At 40.2% G+C, this 13,727-nt stretch overlaps 1 protein-coding gene across 6 annotated transcripts in view; it reads left to right on the forward strand.

The window, feature by feature from the left end:
• The window catches only part of SOS1 (SOS Ras/Rac guanine nucleotide exchange factor 1), a 52,108-nt gene that overhangs the window by 11,955 nt on the left and 26,426 nt on the right, over positions 1–13,727 (forward strand). For 5 of the 6 annotated variants that reach the window (XM_055809512.1, XM_055809513.1, XM_055809514.1 and 2 more), the window contains 5 exons: positions 351–515; positions 4,402–4,611; positions 5,114–5,257; positions 9,039–9,149; positions 9,254–9,352. In XM_055809512.1, the coding sequence (XP_055665487.1) occupies positions 351–515; positions 4,402–4,611; positions 5,114–5,257; positions 9,039–9,149; positions 9,254–9,352 (729 nt within the window). Of the gene's footprint in view, positions 1–350; positions 516–1,573; positions 1,730–4,401; positions 4,612–5,113; positions 5,258–9,038; positions 9,150–9,253; positions 9,353–13,727 lie in introns of those variants that run through there. The other variant, XM_027779646.2, reaches the window with a different exon arrangement.

A 13,727-nucleotide genomic window follows, 5' to 3' on the forward strand; every position in this document is an offset into this window, starting at 1 on the left:
ACAAACAAAGCCAACAACTCATTTGCTATGAATTTGATTGTTGTTGTTTCATTTTGTATGACTAGCAAAATGCTCAAGAAACTAAACATTTAAGTGATGTTTTTGGGACAGTCGTTGGCTGTTGTCACTTCCACAGTTGCTCAGTTAGTAGAGCAACATCTACAATGACAGCGTTTCCTCCCTAGGCCTACAGACTACTGTGTTTTTATTACTAAAACAGACTGTGGATATGTGGTGAATGTTTATTGAGCTGGATCTTAAACTTACTGGTTTTAGTTGTAACCTATGGTGTGTATTTCATCAACTGAGTGACAGTGAAACACTTGTTTTGTGGTTTTTTTCCCTTTCAGGAAGTTCTAGGCTACAAAATTGACCACCAAGTCTCTGTTTACATAGTGGCAGTATTAGAATACATTTCTGCAGACATCTTAAAATTGGTTGGGAATTATGTGCGGAATATAAGACACTATGAGATTACAAAACAAGATATTAAAGTAGCAATGTGTGCTGATAAGGTAAGCCTAACTCTTGTTTCTCGTGTCAACAGGAATTTTTAGTTAAGTTTTGAGAGGACAGTGTCTATTCCTTAGTGAGTACATGGAGTGTTGTAGCTTTGAAAGAAGAAAATGCTGCCATAAAATATGGTTCCTGTAATAAAGCAAAGCTACCAAATAGCTAATTGAACTTACAGAGCTGTTGCTTGTGCTTATTAATAGTTAAGTCTCTCTTCCTTTTGATATCGCTTGCCTAACCTCAGCAATGTGTGAATGTTTTAAAAATTATTGTGAAGCAGCACTGACATAAAAATTTAACATTCCTAACCTGTAATAGTGGAGTCTTATTTTGTAGTTTGAAAAAAGAAGGCTGAAATTAAGCTTGGGTGTTCTCCCAAAATCATTAAGGCTATATTGCATGTAAAAAGCATTTTGATGGTCCAACATCTTAAAACAAAAAACCCACCTGCGTTGGCATCTCAGCCTAATCCTCCTTAGCAGTCCGTATTTTTATCTGCAGGTAGTCTTGTAGTTTCAGAAGATTCATTAAATTTAGACAGGAATTACCTCTCTCTAACAGGGATAGGGCAAGGTTCCCTGCCTGTGTCTCAGGTGCCTTTGCACTCTAGCTTCTGTGGCCACCTCATTAGCATCTCAAGTTTTCCAATTTTTAAAGAACAAAGCTTGAAATCAATCCTTTAAGTGCTGGGATTTAAGAATCTCTAATCTTGCTGAAGTCTTAAGGATTTTCAGATCTGTTGCCTCTCCAGTATTTTCTCTTCGTCTATGTTAATATCTTCAATTGGGAATGTCTCTGTGTTTCAGTTAATGCCTTTGTCTCATTCCTACTTGCTTTTTTTCAACCTGCTTTCTTCACCTTTCTTTACTCTCTGTTAAGGTATCTGGTGAGGTCTTGAAGAGTCAAGTCCTTCTCAGTCAGGACAGTAGTCTTGGCTGCTCTTGCCTTTGGGCATATCTGCCTGGGTTGTTAGGGCAGGTTTGAAGGTGTACATTTGAATATTTGTCATAGAATAATAACAGGAACAAGTGCTGTTGCTGCATGCTTCTTTCTATCCTAGGAAAGGTGATGAGCAGAAGAGCTGTGATGAAGTTGATTTAGGAACTTCCATTACATTACATTGGAGGAACTGCTTGATATGTACACAGAAGAAACTTTTGAAAGGCTCTAAATCAGGCCTGTTGGTTTACTGCCTCAGCAGAACAAGCTATTGCAGGTGCTCCTAAGGTGTTTTCTTTCCAGTTGCACTGAGATACTTTGTAGTATATTATGTTCATTCTCATAATATCTTCTGCTTGGTTTTATTTCTTGAGACAAAATGACCAGAACGGTTTCTTGGCCTGGGGTGCCATTTGTTTTATACTTCCACACTTGTTTTTGTGCCATCCATCCTTCTGGAAAATTTTGCCTTGTCTGCAAAAAAACTCCATTAAAATGCAATCTGTTTTTCTTCCACTATCTGCTCATGCTTCTGATTGCTTTGAATTCAATATCTGGGGTATAGTTACTTTAAAATGTTTCTGTGGATTTCATAGTAGTGAGATACCCACTTTGTGAATTACAGCCAGCAATCTTCTAGCTCAAGTGTGTGCTAGAGCTGCTTCTGTGAAGTAAAGTTACAGATGTTGGGGCCTCCGTGAATACCTGCATTACTCCATGTAATTTCCTACAGTATCATAGAATTACAGAAACATTTAGGTTGGAAAAGACCTTTGAGATCATCAAGTCCAACCATTAACCCAGGACTGCCAAGTCCACCGCTAAACATTGTCCCTAGGCACTGCATCCAGTGCTTCTTGAACACCTCCAGGGATGGTCTCTCCACCACCGCCCTGGGCAGCCTGTTCCAGTATCTGACCACCCTTTCAGTGAGGAAAGTTTTCCTAATATCCCACCTAGACCTCCCCTGGTGCAGCATGAGGCCATTTCCTTTTTGTCATGTCCCTGTTACCTGGGAGAAGAGACCGGCACCCCCTGCCTACAGCCTCCTGTCAGGCAGCTGTAGGGAGCAATAAGATCCCCCCACTCTGAGTCTCCTCCAGACTCAGCCCCTGCAGCTCCCCCCCCCCCCAGCCCCTTCCCCAGCCCCTGCCCGGCTCTGGACACGCTCCAGCCCCTCCACGTCCCCCTGGCAGTGAGGGGCCCAGAGCTGAGCCCAGGGTTCGAGGGGCGGCCGCACCAGCGCCGAGCGCAGGGGACGGGCACTGCCCCGGCCCTGCTGGCCACGCTGTTCCGGGTACCAGCCAGGATGTGTTGGCCTTCTGGCCACCTGGGCACAGGGCCGGCCGTCAGCCAGCCCCCCCAGGCTCTTTTCCACTGGGCATCGTGAACTTACAGATCCCCAAGAATTCTCTTGCAGGATAGTTAATTTATCTAATATCGGTAGTCAAGAGCTTGGTTAACTGACATGTCTTCTGGAGAAGTGCCTGTAATGTGCTTTAAAGAAAGAAGACTTTTACTGTAAATACCAGGTAAATGTCATGTTTGTTGTGGCTGTGGCTCATTCAGAATTTAATTTTTGATCTCCGGTTTTTTAGTTTTGAAAAACACTTTTTCATTCTGTTTTCTGCCATTTTAAAAAGGAGTTCATGTTTAATGGGTTAGCCTTCCCTCGTGTGGTTCTTGGGCTATTTACAGCTTTGATCCTGCAGTCTTTTCCTCATTCTTTTCACGGATTGACAGCAATCATGTTGGTCTCTGCAGTAACAGGCAAAGGTTGCCATTGCTTCACCTCTTACCTGTTCAGAAGGGAGGCTGGCAAGCAACACTTAAGTTCTCGTTTATTTCGAAGTTCACATGTATTGTTTGATATGCTTCATGACTTCCTGGAAGGGGTGTAGCTCTGGGCAGCAGATTTGTTTATAAGTGCTGTCCCATCTGTCTATCCCAGAACAAAGTTATTTTCTACATTGAACTACAACTTGTGCTGGCTTGTTAACATTTGCTGCATCATTGTGGATTGTTTCTGGACCCTCTTTAGTTTTCTTTCTGATAAAGATAACTTCAAATTAGGATGCCTTTTACTAATTTGCAGGCAATTTAGTTTGCCTTTGAGATGTTCTTTATCATGGAAACAATGCAGAGTGTGATTTGTTTGCCACTTGCTAAGTCATTGTAATGTCTCCTGGCTCAGATACCATGTTTGGAAGAAGTGTTCAGTGATCCACTCTTCTTGAAGTTTGAATTATTAATTGCTTGTCTTTGGTAAGCCTTGCTTGGGTATGAATTGGGACCTCTGGTAGTCAGAGTTTTTAGAGGTCCTTTTGTCTATGTAGTTTTGCAGTGACTGCCACCTTTTCCGAAGCTGGTGCCCTTCCTTGAGGGTCTGTTTTAACAAGAGAACTCGGGAGTTACTAAGGACAGAAACCAGTCCATGTACAGTGTGTGGTCAGGCCAGTACTCATCACAGATAGATTACAGGGTTCTGAGCATGATCATGTGTGACTTCCTATTAAAGCTAAAGCTGAAAAGCCAAAAATGCACAACCTTTTTGACTTCAGGTAATATAGTGTCTTCAGAAACTTAGATTATGTATAGCTAATTCAGAGTAATAGAATACAACTAAATGCTAAATGTGTTTGTATACTTCATAGACCTCTTAAAATTATAATTGATTTTAGGACTACACTTTTGGAGAGATGCCTGGATTGGTCTAAATGACTGGGAATTCTTCAGAAATTACTGCTGCAAATTATGACTTGCAAATTCATAGCAATGAATATTGCTTTTGTAATGCTCAACCAATTGCAGAATGATAATACACAAATCTTACTGCTGATCAGTCTGATTTCATGGGAATTATAGGTTTCCTTTACTGGGAACTTACTGGTACATCTTGAAAAGAAATTATTCTCACTTTGTGGATTTTTCCTTCTCATTGCTACGTAGGTATTAATGGATATGTTCCATCAGGATGTAGAAGATTTAAGTGCACTAACTTTATCTGATGAGGAACCATCCACCTCAGGGGAGCAAACCTATTATGACCTAGTGAAGTCATTTATGGCAGAGGTTCGACAATATATAAGGGAACTAAATCTCATTATCAGAGTTTTTAGAGAGCCATATGCCTCCAACTCCAAACTATTTTCATCTCATGTAAGTATTGTACAAACAGTAAACAAAAAAAAACCCCTACTATAATATCTATAGTTAAGTTCTAGAAGTGTTCATCTAGATTTATTGTCCAGTTTAAATAACATCAGTAGAGGAGCAAGCACTTGTCTCAAGTTCTGAAATAGAAATAATAAAGGAGCATTTAGGGGGAAGCATGGGTCTTGTAGAACTGCAGAAGAAACCACCCAATTTACTACATTCACTTGCAGGCCTGTAATTTAAGATCTGTCACTGTTGTTCCTTGCCATGTTTGAATCATTGTAAATGTTTGTGTATTTATAAATACAGTCGTTATTTTAAACATTCTATGATCTTATATAAATTATACAGAAAGTATGTAATAAAATGTTATAAAATCTTGTTCTGTTTAAGGAAGTGCTTGACTTTCTTGTAATAACAGAATAGCTTTGCAATAACATTCTTCCTTTTAGAAATTGTGTCCAATTCCCTGTTGACTTTTGCCTGGTTCTGTTGCTTTTTGCAGGATGTGGAAAACATATTTAGTCGTATATCAGACATTCATGAACTTAGTGTGAAGTTATTGGGTCATATAGAAGACACTGTTGAAATGACAGATGAAGGTAGTCCTCATCCACTAGTAGGCAGCTGTTTTGAAGACATGGCAGAGGTGAGAAAATACTTGGGGGCTTTTTTGCTATTCACGTGTGTCTTAATTATTTGCACTTCGATGCTAAGTGCATCTCTGTTCTAGCTGCCTTTGTTTGGGTTGAGATCTCTTCTTCCAGCCTCACCATTATGAATAGGGTGGCCATTTTTGAGAGTGCTTTTACCTTTTTAGTCTCTAAACCATAGTTTATATAGGGCTGTTTAAACTTTAGAGCATGGTGGGGAAAAAACACCTGTCACTAGACTTCAACAGTGGAACAAGAGCTGCTTTGCCAACAGGCTTGCTAAGCTGGTGAGGAAGCTTTTGAACTAGACTCCTCTAGTTCAAAATGGATGGAGACTGAAGTTTGCAGATTAAAGAACTGAGAGGAGAAAGGGACGTGCATAATAGAAGGCACAACAACAAAGGCCCTTGCACCTTCCTCCTGAGAAGGTGGGGTGACCAGAGGTTCATCTGAAGTGTCTCTTTCCCCAGGGTACATGTGCCCATGTACAGATACAAGGATGTGGGAGTCTGTGCGCAGTTGCAGGGGTGTTGTGACTGGAATTAGTGACATGGCAGGAAGGGCTGCATGGTGGAGGGCTGTATGAACAAATACAAGCACTCAAGAAGAACAGGTGGGGAAGATGAGGCCAGGAGGCTTGACAAAAAATCACTTCAAATACATGGAGCTCTGTTAAGGAATGAACGATGAGCTGGTTGAATGGTTAAGGATCAGAGGAGGAGGCTACCAAAGGGCATGTTGTGGTCAGGCTCCTACTGCAAAGACTGCCCAGTCATTAAGTGGCCAAAACCTTCTCTAAACAAGTAGGAGTTGTCTCCTTATCCCAGGCCCTGGTTCTCTTGGGAGAATAACCTTCCAGACATCTACTGGGTGGACAACTTATCTGTGGTTTAAGTAATCCAGAAGATTTCTTTTTTTATGGCACATGCTGATGGGCCAACTAAGAAAGGTGTGGCGTTTGACCTCTTATGAACAGGGAAGAACTGGCAGGAGCGTTGTAGCTAATGGCGGTCTTAGCTGCAGGTGGTAGAGATGGTAGAGTTTAAGGTCCTGAAAAAAGCACAGAAGATAAGCAAACTGAAGACTTTGGGCTTTGGGAGAGTAGACTTAGCTTGTTTAGGGAATTGGAAGGCAGGATCACATTGGTGGTTTCCTTGAGGATAGAAAGGGTTCAGGAAAGCTGGTTCATTTTCAAAGGCAAGGTGTTCAGAGCACAAGGTTATATGCATTCCCAGTCCCTAAGAAAAAGGGTAGGTGTAGCAGGAGGCAAGGACAAGCACGGTTTGGAGTTTCCTGTTAAACCAGGCTTGGCCCCCTCGCTGCAAGAAGAGCATTGAAGTGCTGGAGCACATCCAAAGGAGAGCAACAAAGCTGGTGAAGGGTCTAAAGAACAAGTCCTGTGAGGAGTGGCTGAGGGAACTGAAGTTATGTAGTCTGGAGAAAAGGAGGCTAAGGAGAGCCCTTGCTGCCCTCTACAGCTGTCTGAAAGGAGGTTGTAACAAGGTGGCTGTTGGTCTTTTCTTCTTCCAAGTAGCAAGTGATAGGACAAGAGGAAATGGGCCTCAGGTTGCACCAGAGGAGGCTTAGACTGGATATTAAGAAGAAACTCTTCACCAAAAGAGTTAGCAAGCACTGGAACAGACTGCCCAGGGAAATGGTTGAGTTGCTATCCCTGGAGGTATTTAAAAGATATGTAGACATGGTTTAGTGGTGAGCTTAGTAGTATTAGGTTTATGGTTAGACTGGATGATCTTAAGGGTCTTTTCCAACCTAAATGATTCTGTGATTCAAAAAGAAACATAGGCTTCCCAAGAGGAATGTAGAAGCACTGTCTGGGCAGGTAGAAATGGTATTAAGAGGGCTGCAGCTCAGCTGGAGTTAAACTCAGTGAGGGGTGCAAAGCAAGAAGGACTTGTATAGGTAAAACAGTATGAAAAAGATGATGGTAGGAAATGCACAAATCTTGCTCATGGGCTGAGAGACCCTGTGCTGGAGGACATGAAATGGACTGAGGTACCTGAGTCTCCTTTGCTTGGTCTCTACTGGCAAGATGTGCTTCCAGGATTCCCAGTTAGGCCTGCTGCCAAAGATCGAGGGAGAGAGGTGAAAGTCAAAGAATGACTTAGGGACTGTTGATCTAAGGCTATATGCGAGCCTATGGGGCAGGTCAGAACGCTGAGGCAGCTGGCAAATGTCATTGCAAGGCTGCTGTCTAGAATTCTTGAAATTTAGTGGTGAGTTTTGGTGTTCTCCAGTAACTGGACATAAAATGCTATGCCCAGTCTCAAAAAGACTGATGAGTATGATCCTGGAAACGAGAAGCTGGCCAGCCTCTCCTCAGTCCCTGAGAAGATCAGCAAATCTTTGTGGAATTCACATCCAGCGATGTGAAGGACTAGAAGCTGATTGGCAACAGCCAGCACAGATTTCCAAAGGGCAAACTGTACCTGAACAGCTTGCCTGCTTTCTATGAGATGGTTGGCTCCATGGACAAAGGAAAGAGCAGTTCACATCCCTTATCTGAACTTAAGCAAGACCTTCAGCACAGTCTCTCATAGTATCCTTGTACTCTGCAGGACACCAAGCTGACTAGCTAGTTGAATTACAGAGTGGGTGGGAAATTGACTGGGCTGGCAGGCCTGAAGGGCTGTCATCAGCAATACAAAGTCCATCTGGTGGCCAGTGGTTAGTGGCATTCCTCAGGGTTTGATACTGAGGCTTATACTGTTTAGTGTCTGTATTAGTGTTGTGGGAGGAGGTCTGCCCCTCAAGTTGGTAAGTGATGCCAAATTGTGGTAGGACACACAGGATGACAGGGCTACTGCTTGGGGGATCTGGTAGGCTGGAGAAATAGACCTACAGGAACCTCATAGAGATGATTAAAGGCAAACATGAAGTTCTGCACCTTGGACCAAACAACCCTATGCAATGGTCTGGCTGCCTCGCTGAGGAGCAGTACTGCTCAACAGGGCTCAAAAATCCTCAGGAATTGGCAGTGAAGGCTAAGTGCCTACTGGGTTTTATTAGGAAAAGTGTAGCTAGCAGGTCGAGGGATGATTTCTCAACTGCTGCACAGACCATGTCTGGCACACTGTGTCTGGTTTTGGCCTTCCTAGTACAAGATAGGCTTATACGTGAAGGTTGTCATGATGACTAAGGACTTGAGGGCCATGATGCACAAAGAGCGTCAAGAGTACTGGGTTTATTCAGTCTTAAAAAGAGAAGTCTGAGAAGGGAGATCTTACTGCTGTCTTCAGTCTACACCTGAAGGGAAGGTGTAGAACAGTCTGAAGCAGGCTCTTACTGGGGACTCACAGTAGAGAACTGTTATGTGAGGTGAGAGAGAGTGTGCACGAACGGTAAAAAGAGTAATCTTGATTAGATGCAGGGGTGGAGTGGAGGAATCTGCAGTTGAGAACAACTGAACACTGAAATAGCCTGCCCAGAGAGGTTTTGGTGCCTCCATTCTTGGAGATACTTGAAACTCAACTGGATGAGACCCTATGCAACATCACTATGTTTGACGCTGGGTCTGGCTTTGGCCCTGAGGTGGGCCCCGCTTTGAACAGGGAGTTGGACCAGTCAACTTCCAGAGATCTCTTCCAGACTAAAGTACTCCGTGAGTCTGTGCATGTGAAAGTATTGATTCTTCTCTATAGGTGTTCTGGAAAAAGTATGCAGAAAAGTCTCTCCTATGTAGTATATGTATTTGCTTTAAGAAATACGAAGTTTAGGTAATAAATCAGTTTTGTAACATTTTTCTGTATTTCTTCTTAGGAACTAGCGTTTGATCCATATGAATCATATGCACAAGATATTTTGCGACCCGGTTTTCACGATCATTTTCTAAGTCAATTATCAAAGCCAGGAGCAGCATTTTATTTACAGGTAACTTTCTTCTAAGTCAGTCATACTATTGATATTACTATTTTAATTACATTGTTGCTTTAATATATTGATTGTTTTAAGACTGAAACTTATTTTGTTTCTAGTCAATAGGTGAAGGCTTTAAAGAAGCTGTTCAGTATGTTCTACCCCGGCTGCTCCTTGCCCCTGTTTACCACTGTCTTCATTACTTTGAACTGCTAAAAGTAAGAATATTGTGTCAATCTGATGGTTTTCTTTCATAATTCTCAGTGTTGGGTAACAGAGCTTTGTGTGTTCAGTTAGGTGTAAAACCTTTTACTAGAATACGAATAATAAAGCTGATATGACAAAAGAAAAGCAGGTTATATGCTCTGCTGCGTAGTATAGCTAACTGAGTATCAGTTTGTAATTTCATGGAAGCTTTACAGTAGCTCATGATTTGTGTTGCATGATCGAGGAGTTATTAATTTAGAAAGCAATAGAGATCTAGATACTCATATTCTTGGAATTATTGTTTTGACAATGGTCAAAGAAAATGGCAAATGGTTGTATTACAGAAAATGTCAAAGGCTTTCTCAAGCTGTTACTTTGTCAATTTAAAATCACAGGAAGATTTCCCTTCAGACTTCTTTTTATTTTCTTAAAATCTTCAGTGTTCTTGCAGTGTACATCCCTTGGTGGTTGTAAAGGTAATAACTTTCTTCCAAAGGCAGGGCTTGGTTGATTTATACTCTTCTTGGGCTTTTTGTAATGAGACCTCACATCAGTAGGGTAACAATAAAGGCTCTGTAACATACACATGTAGAGAAAATAGCTACAACGTGTTTTTTGGGGGCGTTTGTCAGTTAGCATTGAATAATAATCTTTAAGGAGTGTAGAGCACTTTTAGGAAAACTTTAAGTAACAAAGTCATTTGAGTATAATGAAAATTCGTAAGGAATACAGCATTCCAAACTTAATTACTGTATCTCTGCTCTTTTGAAGAAATCTAGATGTGTTTTTCTTGAATGTTTGGTTGGTTGTCTTTGTATAACCCAGTTTTTAGGTCATCTTTGAGCCTAAGTGTACAGTTTTAACAGCATTTTTAGGGATTTAGATTTACACATACAGCTTTGCAAGCAGCTTATCTTGTATAACGTGCTTTTGTTGAATTTTGGAAGGTAGGCTTGGTGTGTTTGCCTAGCCTCATGGGTTTGGTCTGACTTTTCAGACATCTTTAATGTGTTAAGCATTTCCTTTTGTGACAGTCCATTGAAAGGGAGGTAAGATAGAGCTTGTCTGCATTTTGTATGATAAAGATCTGCAAGGTTTCTCTACTCATGCTTTTATTACATAGTCTCAAAATGCAGTACCTGGTGGCTTTGCATACTTCCACGTGAACATGGTATTGTCTTACGTAATACACAAAATGTAAAGGATTAACATTGACACGCAGGCATCCTGTGTTGCTTCTTGCCATTGATAGTTGTAGTGGGGGTAAGAGGACATGTGTGCTTATGGAAATAGGGAACAGCTCATGTTCACCTTTTTTAGGGAAAACTGGAGTCTGAGCTAAGCCCACCTCCAGAAGGTTATCAATCTTTTGCAACTCCTGACCTATGCTTTATGTAAAATTCTTCTCCCATTCATGCTCTGCTTACACACATCCTACACACTGTGTAAATCTGATGCTATTGGGTTGGATTTTGTTCTGTTCATGATAACCTTCCAGGTTTTCTTCCCACTGTGTTGCTCATCTCACATTTTAGTGAGACACCGTTGCTGTGGTCTGTCAGACGTAATACACATCATGGGTAGTGATGGATAATAGGAGCACACAGAGAGATACTTCACTCTCATGGCAGTGGCTTCATCTGTAATTAGTACCTACATGTGCACACAGCATATGAATCCCTTGAGTAGTCTGTGCTGAAAATAATATTTTCTTTCTTATATCTGGAATCTTCAAACATTTTCCAGCTTGGTTATGTTTAAGAATGGCCTGACAGAAGGGTATTTGCTGTGGAAGGGTATGGGTGGAATTATTTAGCCATGTAATCGTGACAATTTCACTGGTGCAAGGTTGTATTGAATTCTTTCATATGGTAAGAGATCTGATTTAGTGTTTGTAGGCATATCTGAATAATCGAGTTAAAAATACTGTGAAAGTGATCTTTTGGTATGAAGAGACAAAATGATGGCGAAGTAGTGGAAAAAAAATCTGATTTCTCTTGAATATAGATACACTTAAGGGTAAAGGTTAAAAGTTAGCATTTTTCTTTGAGCTGTGTTTTGTAATCTTGCATACTTTGAAGTTATCTATTAAATGGATCTCAAAGTTACCTTCTAACTATTCAGACTACAAAAAAAGTAAATTTCTATCCACTGATGGTTATCCTATTTAGAAACAAAAGCCCTCCTGAAGCTTGGCAGGCCACCAGGAATGCACAAATACATATTTTTAGCTGAAGCTCCTTGTGTAACTTTGTTGAATATTAGCATAGAACTTAAGGGCTGTGTTTTCCCCCAACCAACCTGAAAGTCCGCAAACTTTTATATAAGAAACTAACTATATAAAATAACAGTTTTATACAAGACTCTGCTTTTCTGTGAATTTGCAGATAGTATGAATGGGCTTTTTTAAGTCATAGTTCTGTGAATAGAAATGTGAAATCTTAAGTGAAAGGTAGGGTGGTACAAACCGTGCAGTTATTTATGACCTTAAGTAACTAAAAAGTTTACAAGACTTTAATTGGGCACTGTTTCAGATGCTGTAAACTTGTGTGCATGTGTGGTACTCTTTCGTTTCTTTGAGGAAATAGATTACTTTTTTTTTTTCAAGTAGGAATGGCTCAAAGCATATAAAACTTTGCTTATATAAAATAATATAAGTTCTGGAAAACAGGAGAGCTATTTTTATTTTTTTTTAAACCAAGTGTGGACTTGGCTTCCGTGACTTATGAATAGAAACTTGTCTTTTTGCAAATATTTTCTTAGTTGGAATTCTACCTAATAGTGATCTTAAATTCCAAGCATACACTTGTTGTGAAATAAAAGTGTTATATTTTTTTTTTCAAATTTTGTTCTTAGACGATAAATAACTTGCCGCTATTTGGTGACTGGCAATTCAGCTCAAGTAGAAACAATCCTTAATCAAAATTTTTTTGTCTTCCTCTTTCACTATGCTAATGTAACTTAAATATATAAAAATGATGGCTTGACATGGTCTTCCAAGATAAGAAACCACCCTTTCCTAACCTGATGGTATTAAATTTGTTACATTTGTTGCTGGAGAAGGCACAGGGTGGTGGAAAGTTAGTAGTTTAGGACTAGAGTATCTTTAGGTTGATCCTGTAAGTCTTGTGCTGTGTGTTGTGTTGGGCAATGCATCCCAAGCTATTTTGGGCATTGACTTCACTTTGGTTCTCAGGTTTGTTTCAGCCAGGCTCAGGATCTGGAGTGTAACAAATTTAATGAAGTTGGTTTGTGATCCCATCTGTAACTGGGGTTATTTTTTTATTTTTTTATTTATTAAAATTTTTTTTAAAATTAAAATCAATGTTTAATTTTTTTAAAACTTCATCTCAAAACACTGTGTTGCCTGTATTTAGTACGGGCACTGTAATTAACAGGTTCTCTTGCTTTAGTTGATTCTTAGTCTTTTTCAATTATTATAAAAATCATAATGTCACAGATTCAGACTAGCTATGTCTAGCTATGAATTATTTTAAGAAGGCATTTACTTAGTGTCAGCAAAGGTTTATTTTATGAAATCACTTTGGTACGCTTCGTTCCAAATGCAGTAACTTGTATGTACAATACTGTTTTGAAATAAAAGTAAAAGCGAAAGTATTACTGGTTTACATCCATTTGTATATGCAACTGCAGATCAGGATGACTGGGTTTTTTTGCACCCATAATGTGCAATATTATGTCTCTGTGACAGATGAAGGCCTATCTGCTGGAGGCAGTGTAGCTTGACCCAATGGTTGCTAGTGTGTGGTAAGGACTGCAAAGCATATTTGAGTGTTTCTTGGGAGAAGAAGCTGGGGTGATGTAAAAATTGGTCTCAAGTCTAAGAAGAGATTTCTTAGAATGTGACAGTAGGTGAAAAATTGAAGTAGCTTCTTCATACAGTTAAGCTATGAAGGCTCATGTAACAACTGCAATGTTCTAAAGGTACAGAAGTTGTGCCTTATGGTAGAAGTTGGAGGTGATACAGCCAGGTAAATGAGATTCCGTATTTCTTTCTTGCTTGTGTGATTTGATTGACAACACTTGCTTTTCTCCTTTAAATACTAGTGGGTTTATATCTGGTCTGCCATGCATTTGGCAGCCAAAGGGAAGGCAGTAGGGGAAACAAAATCGTCGTGTGTGTGTGCACTTCTTCCACAAACTTGGTTATTGTTAATCTAACTAATTGGGCTTTCTGAGGTAACTCTTAAATTGAAAAAATTATTCAGAATGTATTTAATGTTTTCCTTCTAGCTGTGGTGCTTGTTGATTTATTTCCTATGTGTCTGCATCAGAGACATATGTGTGCATGTGTATCAATTCATTTGTCAATGGTTGATGTCATGTGTTACGAAGTTGTGATGGGGATGTGTGTTCTGTCCTGTA

This window comes from Falco peregrinus, chromosome 7, assembly GCF_023634155.1.
Source record: "Falco peregrinus isolate bFalPer1 chromosome 7, bFalPer1.pri, whole genome shotgun sequence".
NCBI lineage: Eukaryota > Metazoa > Chordata > Aves > Falconiformes > Falconidae > Falco > Falco peregrinus.